At 45.7% G+C, this 19769-nt stretch overlaps 1 protein-coding gene across 1 annotated transcript; it reads right to left on the bottom strand.

The window, feature by feature from the left end:
- Window positions 1-507: 507 nt before the first annotated feature.
- On the bottom strand, window positions 508-14420 carry clvs2 (clavesin 2). Its single transcript, XM_034580955.1, has 5 exons — window positions 13096-14420; window positions 11912-12086; window positions 2509-2619; window positions 2139-2371; window positions 508-1438 (listed from the first exon to the last, which is right to left on the bottom strand). The coding sequence occupies exons 1-5, from the start codon at window positions 13482-13484 to the stop codon at window positions 1345-1347; spliced, it is 1002 nt and encodes a 333-aa protein (XP_034436846.1). The 5' UTR covers window positions 13485-14420; the 3' UTR covers window positions 508-1344.
- Between the last annotated feature and the right edge of the window lie 5349 nt (window positions 14421-19769).

The following is a 19769-nucleotide window of genomic DNA, read 5'->3' as shown; positions in this document are numbered from 1 at the left end:
AACAAAATAGCACGTGAATGCTAAAACCTTCAATCACGTCTTTCAATCGGTAGCTGGACATGAGGAAAAGCTAGAGGGTCGTCCTCTGAGTCAAACTGCAAATTAATACTGTTCATTTTTAACTGCATAACACCAGAAACGTCCTTAAATAAATACTAAGAAAGTGCATTGCAGCCCAGAATGAGGCAAAAAAGAATTCTATCTACGTGTGTGTGTGTGTTAGAAAATAATTTACATGTGATTTAAATGGTCTAAAACATGCAAAACAATGTTAAATACCACAACGGCCCTTTACTGGCATATTCTTTAAATCTTATAACATCTTATAACAAACGTAAATCAACTCCCGTCAAAAGGAAAAGACCTCAGAGGATCATTATTGCTGAAAATAGAAGAAAGTCATCACAAAGCAACAGGGTGACGTGTTTGCCTTTTCGCTGCTCCCGTAAAATAAAATGTAGCCGCATTTATTTGGTTGGACACGAAAATAAATGTTTTGGTCGTCGTCAGCCAAACAAATACTTCATCGCTGTTTCAAAACGAGTCGGAAGCTGTAACTTTTTCCAAATGAAAGAATAAATACTGCTCATGTGGAGAAAATGGCCAAAAAGGAAGAAGCAGATGATTCGTATGGAACCGACTGACTGTAAAGGGGTGTTTGCTTTTAGAGAGACAACGGGAGTGAGGCTGAGGGTTCGGACATTTTGTTTTTTTTACAACAACCTCACTGTTGAGTCAACTCCCAGTAAACCACCTGCCTGGTGGCCAGTTTGGGTCCAGGAGGTTGAACAAACTCGTTATCCTGAGCCGTGCTCCGCGCCCCAACGAGGCGTTTTCTTCAAATCACTGTACAAAGAAGGAGGGAAAAAAAAAACAGCAGCCTGGGAATCGAACCCCCGAGCTTCCTTTCGAAGTCTGATTTCCACTTTCCACTTCCCTCATCACTAATATACTGTACAACTGCAGGAGATCGTGTTGTCTACACACGTGTGGCAACAAATGCCCCCCCAGTCCGCACCGAGGGGCTGGACTGTTCAAAGACGTTCATTTACAGTTTTTGGGAATTGGCACTTGACAAATAACTAAATAAATAAATATGTAGAACACCATCAGTAGCTCTTAGGACGCCATCGATCTGAGACAACGTCCGACTGGTCTCCGGCCGCTTGTCTCCTTCGAGTTCAAGAGGAAAAAGAATCCAGCAGCAGCGGCAGCAGCGGCGGCAGCGGCGGCGTTTTCTGTGTCGCTTCCAGTGTGTGCACAGGTAAGTCTGGTGGAGTATCAGTGTGTGTGAATACTGATGTAGGGGGGTATATTTTTTTTGTTGAGCTGTAAATGTGTGGTTTAGTCCAGCGAGAGCAGCGGCTGCATGTTGTCCTCTTCGCTCTTGACTTTGTCCGGTCGTTTCAGGACGCCGGGCTCCACCACCGACTGAGACCTGCAGGGGGACAGAACAGGACAACGTTAGCACGGCCGCGTCCTCACTGAGAGAAGATATACGTACGAAGAGCGATGGCGGCATGACGAGACTGTGCAGATCATTTCAAAGCCTCCTTCAAACGCAGCCAACTAACGCATTCTACCATTCCAGTGCATGGAAACCACAATTTGCAACTGAATCCTAAAATTAATTAACAGTTGATTATTTGTTGATTTCCTGTATGAATGATGTGATGTTGCTCAGCGGAGTCACGCAGGGTCTGTTGAGTCGGTGGGTTTCACACAGTGCTCATGATGAGTTACTGTCACACTGAATCACACCACACGTTGGCCTATCGGGGGAATGACACCTCGGAAAAATGTCAAACACACTCAGAGCGACGTCGAACCACAGACACAGCGAGAGACCGTCTGTCTCCGGGCTGAGGACGGAGACCTGGAAGTCCCTCTGAAGGTCAAAGGTCTCGACGTTATGTGTCCGCAAACACTGCGATGTAACCATCGTGTCATTTTAAAGTCCGGTTACAGAAATAATATGTTTAAACTCTCATATGTAATATTTAGTGACAGTAAAATAAAGTTTTATTTGATGGACACGTATCCTGGATAATTTGGCTTCATTTTTGCACAGTGGGAAGAATTACAAACACGTCGTCCATCTTTATTGAGTCTGTGGTAAGAACTGTGCAGGATCTCACCTCTTCATGGTTTTCGGGGACAGGTTCTTCTCCAGGTCTCTCTCCAGGTCTTGCACCGACAGGGTGTACGACTCCGGACAGTAGTCCGTCTCCTCGTCGTAGGCGTGGTCCAGCAGCGCTCTCGCCCACGTGCCCATATCGTACGGCGGCATCATACCGCCGAGCTCCGACGGTAGGATCTCAGGGTGGATCAGCAGATGGAGGCTGTTCAGGTTGTTGCCGTGCATGAAGATCTGCACAGAGACAGGAAACACACGGTTTAAACTGATTTAAACTGAACTTGAAAGTAATGAGCAAATTATTTTTAATACCATATTAAATTTCTGCCTGAATCTGACACACTGGTCCTTATCACAGCGAGTGAACGTACCCTCTTCCTGGTCTTGTCTTTGAGGAAGGGTCTGATGACCGTGTACAGAGCGTGGATGTACCACGGCTGGTTCACAAAGTGGATTCCTCCAAATCTGGCAGGAAAACTGTCCTGTTGGAAACAGACACAAAACACGAGTAAATACAGAGATCCAACTATTGCTGAACAAGAGGTTCTTTCAACCCGAACAATGATGCTTCTGCAGCCTTGACCTAAAGGAAACCTGAACAGAAGCTTTGCAAGATTTGAAAACATTATTTAACTCTGATATTTAATGGTTTTGCAGAGCACAGACAAAAGATGTCTTTCTGCCGATACAGGGATGTATTTGGAGGAAGAAGAAAAAAGTCTGATCCCTCCGACAAGGACCAACATAATCTTAAAATCAATCAAACCAACAGACGGGGGTGAAAACATAACCTCCTTGATGAAGGTCAATTTGGGAACATCTTGATTAAACTGGGTTTCGTCGCCCATCACAAAGAGCCACTTTTGATTCAGAGGCTTTTCCAGCAAATGAAACAGGACTTCTGTGAGTTTCCTGTCCCTCTTCATTAGATTAGCTCGGTGAATGGGCTCTAATCTCATAGTCAATAGGAAATGGTCCGGCCTATTTTAGGGTCACAGCCGAGTCCTGAGGGAAATGATCGTGTGCTCGTATACAGGTTAGTGAGTCAGGGCCTGACACAGGGTTTCATAGGAGGCTGGACACAATCATCATAATTACACTGTGTGTGTGTGTGTGTGTGTGTGTGTGTGTGTGTGTGTGTGTGTGTGTGTGTGTGTGTGTGTGTGTGTGTGTGTGTGTGTGTGTGTGTGTGTGTGTGTGTGTGTGTTCCGTCCAGGTTTGTAAATTAGGGTTTAAACGATATGACTCATCCGGCTACAAAACGCTTTGCTCCTCAGAGACTTACAGTATTTGACCATATCAACATGAACCTTAGTGTTCATGATTCATGATTCATGATTCCTATTGATCTCGGTGACCTCCTGACCTTTCATTGAGCCTCAGCCGGCTTTAGCCTGCATGCATCTTTAAAAATAGCGGCCCCTGCTGTGGGTGTGACTGGTCCTGAGAACATGAGTCCTCTCTGATCCTGAGCAACAAATATGACAGAGCACATCCCGAGACTCTTAATGTTGAGCCTGCGTCTCCGCTCCCTCTGGACTCCTCTGACTCTGAACCCCCGACACACACTTTGATGAAGGGACCCGCTGTATTATACATGAAACACTGAAGATGGACACCGAGCTGCAGGGCCTCTGCTGCTCCGGAGGGGCCGGTGTCCGAGGAGGAAACAGAGAGACAGACAGCGCTGTGTGTACGAGGAGACAGCGTTCAGACAAAAGGTGGCAGACGCCAATAACACAAGGTGAGAGATGTTTGGAGACAATGTTTTCATGTCTCATGATGAAGATTTTTCTTAGGTTTGATACCATGAGGACTAATTAAGGATTTAGAATAAGAATAATGTTTCCATCTCATGTTATTTGTCTGTTGCAGGAGAATCCGTCAAAAAGATGATTGAATACGTGAAGAAGAAAGATTTTTAAACACAGCAAAGATGAACAGCAGCTACAGGTTAAAACCAACAGGACGTAACAGATGAATCTAAAATAAATCACGTCTGTAATAATGAGAGGAAAGTGTCTGTTCTTCTGCTCAGAGCTTCAGAATAAATCGTCAGTTTCACAAAACCTGCACAACCGCTGCAGCCTTTTCTTTGATGTTCGGCCTCTCGGAGGCAAAATGTCGATTCCGAACAATCAAGCGACTGAGGGGATTTATTTTTGGATTCTCGCTGCAGGTCGCTGCCGCGTGTTCAGTTACAGCAAAGGTTGACGGAAATGAAAGGTGACAGAAAACAAAGAATAAGACGAAGTCCATCGGCAAAGAATCGTTTTGAAAGACATCAGTTCAGTCCTGAGATAGGTTTTGTTAGAATGTCCCATAAACCCTGTTGCTGGTTTCTCTAAACTGGACCCAGCTCCTGGTTTGTGGTTCCTGGTTTTATTATTCTACAGTATTTTAGAAATTAATCAGATTTAATATTTAATAATTTTTACATATATAACAGACCAGAGGAAAGAAACACTGAGAATACATTGTGTGTGTATTTTGTTGTGGAGCGTGACAGTTGCCCTTCGACCCTCGACCACTAAATTCTAATCAGTTCATCTTTGAACCCAAGTGGACGCTTGTTTCTGACGTGGTGAGATTTCCTCCAAGCGTCCCTGAGACACCACATTCACAGACAGACGAAGTTTGGTAGAAATCTGCAGTAACATGCAACAGAGTTCGAGTCCATGAGCTCGACTCGCAGAGCAGCTGACGTAACAACCTCTGACTCGCATCGTGAACCACTCTGCAGGAGTCTGTGGTCGTACGGCTTCTCTCTCCGTCGTGGCTTCTTCAACAGCTCGTCAGGTCGATGAGCTCCGTCCTCGGCTGCTGTCACTTCCCATCCACAGCGCGATGAGCAGACATGTCCCCCAGTGAAAGAGGAAAAATGGGATGAAATAAGACGACATCCATTTGAGAGCTTCTCCTCTCGGGATGTAAAGTGTAGCCCGGGGTGACGACATTGTTTCGCTGCTGACTCGTTCTTCACAGAGGACACTTTAAAGAGAAGATGGAGCTGAACGTAAACACGAGTTTCAACCAGGCTTCACCTCAGTTCACAAATAAAAAGGGTTAAAAACAAACCAGATCTCTAATAAAACTAATCAAGTATTTTACTCCACAGGACAAATTCAGCAAGAGCTCAACTTTAGTTCACTCTCCCGTCTGCTGTAAAACAGTCAACACATGTTCAATCTCCCAAACGACTGATCACAAGTCAGTCTCAGCTGTAAATCACAGCGCTTCAGGGCTTCAGGGCTTCTTTTAAAGGAGTCGTCACGTCGGCCATCTTTATTTACAGTCTACAGGACGGATTTTGTTGATGCTATTAATCAAACATGAGCTTTGTCAAAATGTCTGGTTTCAGTTTAAGTATTATCCTATAAAGCTTTAGAGTCCAGTTCACCGATAGCTGAGAGAGTAAGTGAAATCGAAAAACCGTATTTCTCAAATCCATTAACGAGCTCTACTGATTCTATTTGATAATGAACATTGCAGGTGTCTGCCCCTTCGCCTCGCTCTGCGTTTTCATGCTGGGTGCGTTTGGTGCAGTTCACCTGAACGTCCAGATTGAGGATCAACAGATCTGCTGCCAACAAACAGAGAGAGAGGGAGAGAGAGGGAGAGAGAGGGAGATGAGGGGATGGAGGGGGAGAGAGATGCAGCGACTGAGGAGCGATTTGGCCAATCACCGCTGCTAATCGCTGCGTCATGACTCCTCCGAGCAGGAAAAACACTCACTGCCAATCTTGACCGAGAGTCAAAGTGCTGTGTGCATCTGTTTCTGTTAGAAATCATCCAAACAGTTTCATCTTCTGTGTCATCGCTTCATGTGTATTCATTTAAAACCCTGTTGTATATTCACATTACTCTCTTGCTGACCTAGTAACACTCTTTTATCCAAAAAACTATATAATGTAAAGGAGCTACTTCTTTACTTTGTTCCTGTGTCTATTTTCTGCAACAGTGCAAATACAATGATTGTCTGGACTATTACACTATTAATAAAACATCACAAATGTATAATGCATTTACAGTATTTTGTGACGCACTCGACCGATCAGCAGCTGCCCCCCCCCGAGCATCTTGGAAGACGAAGAAAGACAGAGACGAATAAAATGTGTTTCTGTCTCCGTACACACACACACACACACACACACACACACACACACACACACACACAACAAAAGGCAGCCCATCTGGAGGAGAGGGCAGAGCAAGCTAGCGCGGCAGTCGGACATGTTGCCGTGGCAACGTGGCAAGGGTGGGATGGATCAGGAGGGAGCCGGTGAGGGAGGAGGAAGGAGGAGGAGGAGGAAGAGGAGGAGGAGGAGGAGGAGGAAGAGGAGGAGGAGGAGGAGGGAAGACGAAGCACATCGCATCAGGCAACTGGCTGCTGCTGAAGAAGATGCTGCTTCTGTCAGCCTCCAAAGTAACGAGAGATTCTAGAGAGGATGACTCACTGTGTGAATTCATGTTTCTACAGAAGCTGCAGATCAGTGACAATCAGAAATTTTGTGTGAACGCTGCCGGTTGATTCACGAGTGCGACAGAATGAATGATCACCTCAGTTTGGTTCGAACGCTCGACTGCTGTAACCTCACACCCGCCGCCCGCCAGTACTGTCTGTGGTGAACAAGGATGGAGCGAGACGGGGAGACGGGAGGGAGACGAGGGGGAAGGGGAGGATGATGATGTTGTCGGGGGGGTTAAAGAAAACAAAAGTGAGGAGGAGGGGGGGGGGGGGGGGGGGGGTGGGGGGGGGGGGGGGGGGGAGGCCACAGGGGACAGAAGGAGAGGATGAGGACACTGAGGACGCCTGGAATCCAGAGTGTTTAGGATACGGATGCTCTTTTAGTCTGTGCTGAATCATCACGGTTTTAAACACCAACATCCAACACTTCAATTCAATCAGGCTGCACCAAACCTCACAAACTCCTCTCTCCTCTGAACACGAGTGGTTTCATTAAGTTTGAACCTCACAATGTTCAAGAAAATTCCGGATCTGCACCAATATTCAGCGGGTTCGTCCCTGAACTGCAGCAAATCAGCTTCATGGTTATCCGACCTGTTTTATTTTGCGTAATCCTGCTAATTAACAACCAAATCCACCGACAGGGGACAAAACATAATCATAATCATGATTTCTGCACGTGACAGAAACAAGCTCCTGGATTCAGTTTGAATTATTTAACGAAGGCTCCGTCTCATTATCCTCCTGCTTTCTAAAAGCACCACAGACGTTATTTAGTGAACAGCACAGCGATAAATAATTCCCACATGTTCCCCACAAGCTTGGGAACATTAAGAGGTTTGGCCGAAGCAAATAACAAAAAACTGCCTAATGGACAAAATCCCAGATCATCATCTTCATCACCTTCATCATCATCATCATCACTGCTGCTGCAATCTAATCAACTAATTCCTGGGTCAAGGTCGATCCGTCACCGCGTTTGAGCCAAATCCTGCAAATCGACATGAGACTGTTCCTCCAGTTCAACGTCATCAGTGTCACTTTCAGAATAAAAGCTGGAAGCAGGTTGAACGCACGACGCTGCAGTCGTTCATTACTGTGAGTGACAGGCGCCTGATCTGAGGTCGGGGGGGGTCAGGCTGCGACAGACCACATTAACCAGGTGATTCATATCTCAGGGACAAGACGTTTACACAACACGTCCACTCGTCTACTCGTCCACACGTCCACACGTCCACTCGTCCACTCGTCCACACGTCCACACGTCCACACGTCCACTCGTCCACACGTCCACATGTCCGCACGTCCACTCGTCCACACGTCCACACGTCCACACGTCCACACGTCCACTCGTCCACACGTCCACACGTCCACTCGTCCACACGTCCACACGTCCACTCGTCCACACGTCCACACGTCCACCTGCCTCCACAAACAGCTTCTCCACAGTCATAGAAACGACTCAAACATAAACTACGAATAAGAAAAAAGGATCCGCGTGTAAATGTGGACGAACCCTGTTTTTTAAGGAAGGATTCATTTTATTTGAATGTTTTTTTGCTGTTTATTGAGTTTGTTTTGGACAAGCTGCAATACACCAGATAATAGAAAGCTGTTTTTAAACTTTTAAAAGAAGAACAACCCAAAATAAGGTTTTTGCCGACTTGAATGTTTAATCCCTCTTTAACATTGTAATCCTGGAGGATTAGGACTGGATGGGTTTGAAGCCCGTCGTGCTCACGCTCTCACTGTCTCACCTCCTGTGTTTCTCAAGGCTCATCTCTTTTATAAGAGCATAAAGAAAAAGGGTTCTTTTCACGTAAGTGTGTAAGTGGAGCAGCGCATGTTGTGTATCCAAAGAGGAGCCGGCACACAAACCATAGACAATACAGTGAGTGGCACAAAGAGCCAGGTGGCACATTAACAGCTGGACTGAACTGAGGGTCGACTGGAGGACGCCCCGCTCTGCTGTGTCAGCTCCTGAACTGGACGTGTCCATCACTGTCCGTTAGATTCTCACTGTAGAGAAACAAACTGCAGAAGTCTAAGAATTCCATATAATCTGCTTTCAGACATGGACTGAACTGCAATAATCTGCTGAAGTGTATCCGGAGAGAAGGCGAACGTTCGAGTCAGTTGCTGTGGACAAGTAAAAGCTACAGAGAACGTCGGAGTGAGCCCAGGTGGGAATACAGCAGAATCATGTCGGAGAATTGTTGATGACGTTAAGTTGTTGACCGCCTTGACTTTTTGACTCGTGCTCCGGTCTAAGTTTCCATTCTTCTTAATCTATGAGCAATTATCTTAAAAAACTGATGCCAGATGTCTACTAAACTCTAATTGTCATGGTCCCCTGAAGATGAACCATAACGTTTAAGGGTGTTTCTTTCCTCTACCCCTATCAAACCAAAGTTTCCACATTTTACCAATAATCAGAAGCCGATGACCCTGAAATTTGAGACCAATCAAACTCCCCTGAGGATGAACCCTCTGATACAGGAGATATCTCCTAATCTGACAGACACGTCATCTCTCCATTTTATTTGATGAACACATTGGATTTTTACTCTCAGTTCCGTCAAAGCTCCCGGAGCAGAGCTGTCAGGTTTATCCTCTTTAACAGCTGAGGATTCTGGGATGTCGGGAGTCAGACACAAAAACAAACAAACCGAGCAGCAGTCAGATATCTGTGGTTGTGATAAGCGTAGAAGCCTCTCGGGGGCCACCAGCAGGGATCTGACTTCTGCCGTGATCAACGCGCTGTGGCACAAATCTGGATCCCAGGACACGTGGCCTACATGCTGCTTGTGTTCGCTCACATCCAACATGACGGAAATCACAATAAAGCTGGTTCGATCTGGACTCGTGGCTGGTTACATTCAATCTCTCCCTTTTTAGCATGAATATGAATCAAGTGTAAAATAATAATATTAAAGTAAATCTTTAGCATCTTTGCACATAATTATTCCGCAGAGGAATAAGATAGTTAATCATATTTTATTTTGTCGACGTCACAGAACGTGAAGATCGTCGTCACCTATAATTTAGTTTTCCCATCTTTTCCCTCTGTAGGAAAATTACATTGAATTGGATTCTAGGTCCCTGATGATTCCAAGTTGTTTTGTCCATTTATTTGCCAAATGGATTCAAATCAAATCGATCCATTATGCATCTTCCTTTTGTTTCCTGCCCCGACTGAGGAGCAGTCGTTCTCCTGAGATGCTTCTCAGCGGGGAATGACTCAGGGCTCAGCTAATAGCTCCCATCAATAATTCAGGCTCTAATCTGTGTCTGGAGAAGCGTCAGAAATGTGTTATATATGGACTCGTCACACCGAGGCAGCAGCCAGAGTTATTCCCCTCGGCCTGAAAGAGGGAGAACGATTTTTCCCTCGGCAGCGCACCACCTCCACTCCGTGCTGACGGGGCAGAAAACTAATGTTTGCAGAAAGTGGAGGAGGTGGAAGAATGTTCGCAGGAAAACTGTATTTATTTAAATCTTGCTGGTTACTGACAAATTAATTAGATGGATCGTATTTACATCTGTTTCCTAAGTTCCTTACAAACTTCCATAGAGTTTCTCCCCCACAGTCGAGCTTCACTGTGAATAAACCGGTGAACAGATCTTTGTGCAGCAGCTCAGGACAAAGCTGCAACCAGCATCACCACAGGTCAAACACACAGAGAACGGACTCTGCACTGGTCTTCTCTCCTCTGGGAATCACTTTATAATGCAGGTTTTGAGAAGTGCTGTATCATTCCCTGCTTAACAACCAGCTACAAGAACTTTGTTGTAAATTGAATTTATCATTTTCTGATTGAATGCGAATGTAGAAATGCTCATGAACAGGTGAAGGGAAAAAGCCTCTTATCTGCAGGAACTACTCGACCTCTGGATTATGTTTCTCAGGATCATATTTCGACTCTTAGTGCGTCCGTTCGTCTCCATATGAAAAATGAAAGGAAGAGAATTCAGTGACGATTCAAAGTTCCGACAGTTTGTCGTTCACCACAAGCTCCTGAGATCCTCTCATCAGACCTCGATGCATCTCACTCAACACTTCCCTCCAGAAACACTTCCCCTCAGATTTGACTAATGGAGCTAAACACAAATTGGCAGATGATTTTCGAGGAGGGTGAGAAAGCAATAACACACACACACACACACACACACACACACACACACACACACACACACACACACACACACACACACACACACACACACACACACACACACACACACACACACACACACGAGCAGCAGAGATGTTACCAGAGGACATCTATACAACTCTGTGCCTTTTCTCCTGTAATCATTTCAATAATGATGTTCGCGTTGTGTCCTGATAACTGAGGGGACGTGTTCATGAAAAACCCTGAACACACAAACACAGACACACTTCTCTCATTACTCTGTTTTCTGAAAGATAAACTGGAAAACCGTCTCTCATTACACGAAGCATTAACAAAACCAAACCGAACTGACAACCATGAAAAATCACCCCTCGGTTCTTTCCTTGCACCATCTACCTGCCAAACGAGCCTTGAAGGAAAAACACAGCAGCCGGCAGAATGCATTCAAATCGGAAATGTCATTATTCCCTTCTGCTGGTTTTTAAACAAGCTCACGGCTTCGACGCGGCGCTCGACTTGTTCTTAAGTGGAACATTTCGGGAGCAGCGAGGATGATGGGAAGGGAGCTGGAGGTTTGTTCTCCCTCCGTCAGGAACTGAGGAACAGAACTTCAGGGTTGAGTAGAGCTGAGGATTTCTGTCTTTCCCCTCAGCTCCGACAACAAAAGAGTCTCTGCTGGAGGACGTGTCTGCGGATCTTCAGACGCTAAGACAAATCTGGAAAAGGAGCTGCAACTTACATTTATTTTCAGTGTCTATTGGCAATCATTTAACAGCCAATAAAACCCCGGACTGTAAAAAGATTTCAAGTTTCCAGTAACGTCTTTGAGTCGCTCGTTTTGGATGACCATCAATACATGACCCGAAAAGACCACATCCTTCCACCAAGATTCGTGCTGATCTGTCACGTTGTTTGAACAAATCGACCAACATGCAGACAAGGTGAAAACACAACATCCTCCAGTGTGAAGTGTTTGTTAATCTCTAGTTATTTGGCAGCAACTGACTTGTATCTTATCTGCTCTCTCTTATGACAAAGGTTTGTTTAAGTTGAGTTCACTAAAACTAAAGAAAGACCAGAGTCGGGTTTAAAAAACGCTGCAGCCCACAGACAGTATCACATTCAGACTCAAGCACCAACTGAGAATAAGGAGGAATCCGAGCGTCTGACCTGCAGCCCCTCGATGGCCAGACGCAACATGCTGGGAGTCAGCTTGGACGCCTGCTTGAAGGTGAAGTTGCTCCAGTCGATGATGAGGATGAAGCCGTTGACCTGCAGCTCTGGATCTTCGATCATAGATTCCAGTGAGAGCAGGATCGCCCTCAGAATGTCCACAAACGTGTATCTGTGGAGGAAACACAGAAAAATGTTTACTCTGGAGTTTGACCTGAAACCAGCAGCTGGATTAGTTAGTAACTAATTTAGTAACTTTCATTCAATGCTCTTTATTTTGCAACACATGACGATTCCGCACCTGAAGAGGTTGTGAGGTTTAAAAACTTGGAGAATAACACGGTATCATATCAATCTCATGGTTTTTGTATCGTCAGGTTGTATTTTTAATTTCTTTTAGACGCAGAACTCTGCAGTCAACAGCTCTGGATCAGGAGGAAAGAGTCCGACTGGGCCCTGAGATGATCAGGACCCACACCCAGCTCCCATCAGCCTGGTGGGCCTGAAGGTGGGAGGTGATCCAAACACCCAGTGACGCTGAGGTACAGAACAAAACTAGTGAAGAAAAGACTTTCACACATGTGGAGGTCTCTCCACATCTGTACCGCTAACTTTATTACAGACTGGCACAGCTGAAGGAGTCGAGGAGTTTTCTCATGAACGATGACTGTGTGGTCACACTGAGTCTCTTCTATTCTCTGTGTCTCTTTACTTTTTTTTGTACATCACATCAGATAACCCCCCCCCCCCCCCCCCCCCCCCCATAGGTCCCATATCATCCAAAATACACTTTTTCATGGTTTTCTAGTTTAAATATGTCCCCATCGTCTCCACAGATCCCCCACAATGCAATGCAATGAGAGGAGCACACTCTCTCTCTCTCTTTCATTTGCCCCATGTGATTTTTAAAATGATGTTAAGTCTTATTTATCATGTTTTTAACTCTTTTCTGCTCTGTAATGATTATTTTTGTGCTGTTTTGCTGTGTGATCTTCAAGTTGCTTTGGAATGTTTCCTGTTGTTCACCTTTAATTTGTTTGAATTTTTAACTTGCACATCTTGTAATTGTGTTTTGAAAGGTGCTATATACATAACGTTTATTGACATTATAATTATTATTCATTAAACATCTTGTTTGAGCTTCACTATATTCTACATGAGGTGTAATCATGGTCCATCACCTGCTCTGGTCCCAGTTGGCTGCGAACAGGACCATTATTTTCCTGCCGTATCTGTCCAGGTTGGACAGCACCCCGGGGAACCCGTCCTTCAGGGCCTGCTTGATGCCCGGGTCCGTGGCTTTCAGGTTCTTGAACATGTCCAGGTTCTGCTGCCGGTACTCGAAATACTGAGCCAGCAGCCGGAACGCCTCGAAGTGGTTGAACTTCCGCGCCCGCAGGAACCTGAGGATGAACGCGTCGTCTGTCCTGAGGAAGCCGATGTCCGGCCGGGTGATGATCATGTCCCGGACCTCCTGGATGTCCTGGTGCAAAGTCTCCGGGTTCTCCTTCAGCTCCACCTTGGCCTTCTCCAGGGTCTCCGGAGAGAGGCCAGCCTGCAGGTGAGTCATCCTCTGCAACAGCTGTCCCTCCGCGGGGGACCACAGCGCACCAGCTTCCAGCGAGACGACCCAACGGCTTCCTGCAGCAACAGGGAGAAGAAGCGTGTGCGGAGGTTCTGCTCCCGGATCAGACGCTGACTTCAGATGGAGGCCTGCTGCTCTGTAATCCACCCTGAACTGCCACAGATGCTGCTGCTATGATGCTCCTGCGATGCATTATCAACATATGGGCCAGCGGCCACTTTTACGCACGGACGCATTTCATTTCCACCTCAGAGAATTCAACTTTATCCGGATGCTTTTAGATCATGAATCGGGTCCTGGAGGCTTCAGGCTTCAGTGCATCCAACCTGCTGGTGCGGGCGGCCCGAGGCCGACAGACAGCCGCTTCCCTCCATGTCAGAGCCTCTCCTCGCGTTCTCGCTCTTCCTGTGGCACAATGACGACGACAGCATCACCGTCTTCCCCGGCGTCGCTCTCGGCGGCCAGGCAATGCGGCACAACCCTGCAGCACCTGCTATATCACCATGATTCCTCCGCCTTCACAACGCATCTCCATCCGCCGACTGGTCCTGATGCTGCTGCTGCTGGTCCTGATGCTGCTGCTGCTGGTCCTGATGCTGGTGCCTCTCTGTCTCAGATTTGGCCGCTTGTTTCCGCTTCTACATCCCAGCTTCCCAACATCCTCCACAGTCTGGGTGTGACTTCACATGTTAGAGCCCCAGAAAAGGGGGGAGGTGGGGTGTCCAGCATCACAGGTGCCCCGAGAGGTTTTGTTCCCCTCCTGCCTCCGGTTCCTGGGTTTAGTGAGACGGGTGGGGTGCATGCACTGGGGTGGATGATGGAGGGGGGGGATTACCGTCGCCTCCTCCTCCTCCCGCCGCTGCCGTCTGTTCGCTGGGAGAGTGACTGACAACAAGAGAGTCTGCGCTCCGGTCGGTGTATGGACGCCAGCGGCGGGGGGAAGGGATGGATGGATGGAGGAGGGGGTGGAGTAACAAGATGAAAAGGCAACAGATATAAAAAAGAGAAAAGAAAGGGAGAGAGGGCAAGGTGGCAGAGGGATGGAGGGATGGAGGGATGGAGGGATGGAGGGATGGGGAGGGACGTGGAAGTGGAGGAGGACAACAGAGGATGAAGGAAGCTGAATTACGCAGAAACATATAAAGACAATTCATCATAAGCTTTGAAATCCTCTCAATCAAACAGGCACCTGCACCAAAGGGTTGTTTTATTATCTGAACTCACATTGGAAAAGATACCGAACAAACCTACAACACAAGAATCACCTAAAAACAGGAATATTTGAAACTTAATTATAGTATTTTCTGTGTAAATGTCCATTTTCAAAACGATAAATAGCAATGTTGTTAAATTCTTTTATCTGCAATTAAAATGAGACCTTTTGAATTCTGCTTTTCATCTGTATTCATACAGACTTGTCATCATTATTATATCTACATATATATTCACTGGACTTTCTTATTCATCACGAATACAGAAATATAAGATGAAATATGATGAACATTATACGATGATAACAAATTTTGGGAGAACTCCTATAATAAAAAATATATAATGAAAGGAACATGGGCTGAATAAAGGGAGGGGTGGGGAGTGGGGGGGATTCAAATGAGATGAATGAATGGTGGGATGATGGGGGGGGGGGAGGTCTAAACGCTGGAGGCTAAAAACCTGAGGGAGGGTGGATGCAGCTGCAGGGAGGAGTCAGGGTTTGAGGCCTCAGGCAAAATCAATCATCCTTTTCTGTCTTTTAGTCAAAGGAGCCACTGGACGACACGTCATGGAAACTTTAAATTACTTTATGGTTTTCAGAGAATATTTTCTTCACAGTTTTAGACTTAAAAATAAACCTTAAATTTCCTCAGGCTGCTGGAGGTGAGGGGGTGGCTGCACCTCCTACTGGTGAGGGGCAGCGACTGCAAGGCGAAAAAGGTTTTCTAAGATCAAATCAAGAAACTCAAACAGTTTTATTTTCCTGAGAAACTGAGAACTGAGAGGATTGATTTTACTCAGATTAAATGGAGGGTGTGTAGTTGAATGAATTGATTATGGGGGTGGGTGTGTGTGTGTGTGTGTGGGGGGGGGGGGGGTGCTTTAACGTGCTGAATTCATTTCTTTTGTGTCTGATTATCTGAGGTTTTTCTGTGTCTGTGTCGTTCAGCAACTAGAGTCACTCTCTCCCTCGGCCACGGAATCAACACAAGTACACAACAACATGGAGAAGGAGCACATGTCTCTGCCAAGGCCCAACCCACACACTGTCCCACCGTCAGCCGGCACACTAACTGCACTTGGGTGGTCGGGTCCTGTTCCCCAGATCTGAGCCACAAGTCAGACAGAGAAATACCGCACGTAAACCAAAGGAGGCCCGAATGACTTTTGTGCTATTTGGAGCATATTCACCAGACGGGTCCACATCCAGAGTTCACTTTGACCAGAGCACCGCATGTTCACCACAAAGAGAATCCAGAAGTGTTGATCATTGTCTGAAGTGGCCCACGTCCTCACACACGAAGCATCATCCTCCTGCAGCGTGTGAACCCTCTGTCGACTGGACAGTGGATAAAGAGCAGGACAATGTGGTGGTAGGGGGGGGTGGGGAAAAGGCCACGGCCTGAATTTAGCAAGGGGGGGGGGGGGGGGGGGGGTGGAGGAGAGAGGGTGACAGGGTCCCAGGGGAGACGGGGGGGGGGGGGGGGGGTGATAATAATTGCCCTCAGCTCTGATGGGCCTCTGAAGGAGTGAATCCATTAAATGGAGTGTGAGCATGCATTGCGTTTCCTGAAGAGCCTCCTCGACTTGGCTTCGGCCTCCGAGGGCCGAGCTGGAGATTCACAACCGACGACTGGTTTTCACAAGTTACAGCGACGATTGTGCAGGTGGCGCTGAGGCTGCAGCTGCACGACGCTTTTATCCCAAACTACTGTGTCCGAACATTGTTGGCGTCGACTTATTGACTTTTAAGGCCCGTTCTGGACAAGAACATTCCCACAGAGCAAAATGATTGAGGCCCAGATTTGGCCCACATCACCTGGTGATCCGCTCCTGGTTCCAAATCTGGGCCTCAAGTAAACCATAACAATACCGACAGTCAACCTAATGCGCCCGAGTTTGTTTTGTGCTATTTGGTCCAAATTCACCATTTACCACATGGGCCACTTTAGGTTCACATCCCTTTAGTTGGGGCCACATCAAGGGGCCTTTGTGGCAGAGGTGTGAACTCTACTGACATTCTGGTTGTTTGGTAACAATTCATTTCTCGGTCAGTTATTACATTTTTTCATCCTGCTCATTTACCAAAAGGCAGCAGGTGAAAAGTGACGATTTACGAGAGAAGCTGTGAGTTTTTTTTTGTATAAAATCCAGATTAATCTTATTTGCGGATGTAGGAAGTGAAACATCACTGGTTTGAGTTGTTGTGAATTACACGTGTTTTGTGTTTCTGGAGTTTTGACTGAAGGTTTGAATGAAACAGATGATTAAACACAGACTGATCCAGGAACTGTCACAACTGAACACGGAGGCACCGTGGCTCCCTCTGCTGTCAGTCTGTGGTAAGTGCAACTGGAGTCTATAAGTATGAGAACACACTTTATTGCACTTTATGATTATTCCACTTGTCTTTTACACCTGCATATTTGTTTCTATTGTCTTTTATCTGTTTGTTTGTTTTACATATGTGGCTGGAATTACATAATTAAAAAGTAATTAAATAATTACACAGTTATATATAAACTGTGATTTATGGTGTTACACAGGAGCCAAATTACTATAAAGTTTAAGTGAAATAATAAATACATATAAATAGAATAAAAATAAATAGAAAATGTCACGTGTTCAATGTAAGAATGAGACTAAAATCACATTTTGTTGTAAAATGGCAGAACAGCAGATGGCAGCATTTATACAGTTAATAAACCAAAGTGCAGATAGAGAGAGAGAGAGAGAGAGAGAGAGAGAGAGAGAGAGAGAGATAGATAGATAGATAGATAGATAGATAGAGAGAGAGAGATAGAGAGAGAGAGAGAGAGATAGAGAGATATGATGTTTCACAGTTTAAAAATGTAGTGTTTAATAATTTAATGACTTAATAATTTGTCTTTAACATCTTAAACAGTTTTCTGCTGAACATTGGTGCTGGATCAGAAGATGTTTATCCTAAATCAGAATTATGTACCGTACTTTAAAACAGCTTGTAAAACACTGGGAGTTTTTATACTGTATAATAATACAGACAGGGTTACTGGTTTCCCCGTACACCTCCACTGAGCCCCACACTCAGTTGTATCCAGTGGGGGTCGGACCACAAGGTCAGTGCGGTGCTGATCAGGTGGAATAAAAAGGGTTGTAGCCCCCCCGTGGCGATCAAAGACACTGGTCCACATGCCACGCCCCGCCACCCCTCTCCTCCTGTACAGACCGTGTCAGGGCAAACCCACTGACCCTGCAAACAGCCAGGAGGAGGGGGGGGGGCTGCGGGGTGGAGACGGAGGGGAGGATGGAAGGACAGACGGAGGGATGGAGCGATGGAGGGGATGGATTGCAGAGAGATTACGAGTTAACAGTCAGCTTAACCTCTCAGGTTCCCCCTCAGAGAATTACAGTGTGTTGCATGTCTGCAGAATGAGGATTAAAAAGATTTGCAGGAGGTTTGGTCACAGAAATGTTGTGTCTGGTGAAACCCGGTCGTAGTTCTGAAGGTAGTTGGCTGTTTTCAGGGTGAACACGGTGACTTTATTCTAACCTTATCCAATCGAATACAAGTTTGAATACGATAAGAAGAGACACAACCATCCAAGAATCCCTTTACTGTCTTTAATATTGTGAGATTGGGCGTTTTTTTACATTATCTTAGATTTTCCGGAGAATAATTCATGGATCTTGATGAGAAACGTCAGGCGTGTTTAGGTGACTGAATATTTATGAGTGTGAATCTAATGAATTTAAATGTGGTTTCCTAAGGAGACTGTTGGGCCCTGGTGGAGGTTTGAACCTTCTAGAGGTTTCCCTGTTTGTTTGATGCAGGGTTACTCAAACAACTACCAAACCGATTTCCTTGTTATTTCGTGCAGGGATGGAGAATGAACCCAAAGAAGAGCCCGTTCACTTCTGGAGCAGATCTGGATAAAGGGGCAGATTCCTTTTCACTTTATACAACATGGGGAGATGGGGCGATACGCGTTCTCTGTGTGAGGGTCCATTTTATTAATAGTTTTTCATTTTGTTTTCAATTATGTTTCCTTTCTCTGTCTTGAATGTCGTGACAGAGGTGAGGAATTGGAAAAATTGTGAAAACAGCTCAGAGAACTAGATATTAGTCCTCTAAACATGCCAGATTTCTGTCATCAAGATCCATGAATTATTCCCTGAGAAATTGGTGGATCCAAACCAAAATTTAATGAGTTCTTCCCTGACCCACACCACATCCCTTCAGCAAGTTTTGTGGGAATCTGTTGTGTAGATTTTGCGTACTCCTGTTCACAAACAGACATACGTTGATGAAAACGTCAAACTCTTTGGCAGAGGTAATAACTTTGTTCAAAACTTAAGAATAAGATGAGAAACGATTGAAAGCTCCAGAAAAAGCTGGACAATGGACATTAAGTAAAGATAACTAAGTCAAACTAATATTCCCACGGTCCAGATTGGTTTCCCGTGTTTGCAGGTTGTTGATCGGGACCTGAGATCCTCTGACACGGCATGTGAACGTCCTGATGACGACCAAGCCAGAAAATAATCGTAAACCTTGATATTCCACTTCTCCGTCATTGTTTCATCACGTTGTCACGCACGCAGACGAATTCCACAACGATTCCATAATGAGACGCCGTTTTTTCGATTTGGTCGCCATCTTTTGTGCCCATTCACAAATTCATCACGGGCACAATCGCAGCTTTGTGTTCTCGCACAATAGCTTTACTCCAGTGGGAAATGTGCGACTCGTGTTACTGGGTGAAATTTTAATTGGGCGTGGAGACTCGACTGTGCAGCTGCATGGGATGTCAATAGCTGGCCTCCTTCCAGCTCGTTCATACCAACAAAACACACACTCACACTCACACACACACACACACACACTGTAGCTCTCTAGCTCCACAGATGGTTGTGAAGTGCATCATCAATGTTTCCCTCTTCAGGTTTCTGTGGCGTTTTGTTGTGTTTTGAGTCTAAACCTGTAGATTATTCAAAGTTATAGACTTTGTGTACTAAATATAATCTCTGCATGTGTGTATGTTTTACTGTTCGACAGTGACGGAGCACTGACATTCT

The sequence above is a fragment of the Hippoglossus hippoglossus genome, chromosome 24 (assembly GCF_009819705.1).
Source record: "Hippoglossus hippoglossus isolate fHipHip1 chromosome 24, fHipHip1.pri, whole genome shotgun sequence".
In the NCBI taxonomy this organism is placed as follows: domain Eukaryota; kingdom Metazoa; phylum Chordata; class Actinopteri; order Pleuronectiformes; family Pleuronectidae; genus Hippoglossus; species Hippoglossus hippoglossus.
The sequence above is the reverse complement of the archived record's forward strand: the minus strand, read 5'-3'. Positions and strand labels throughout refer to the sequence as shown.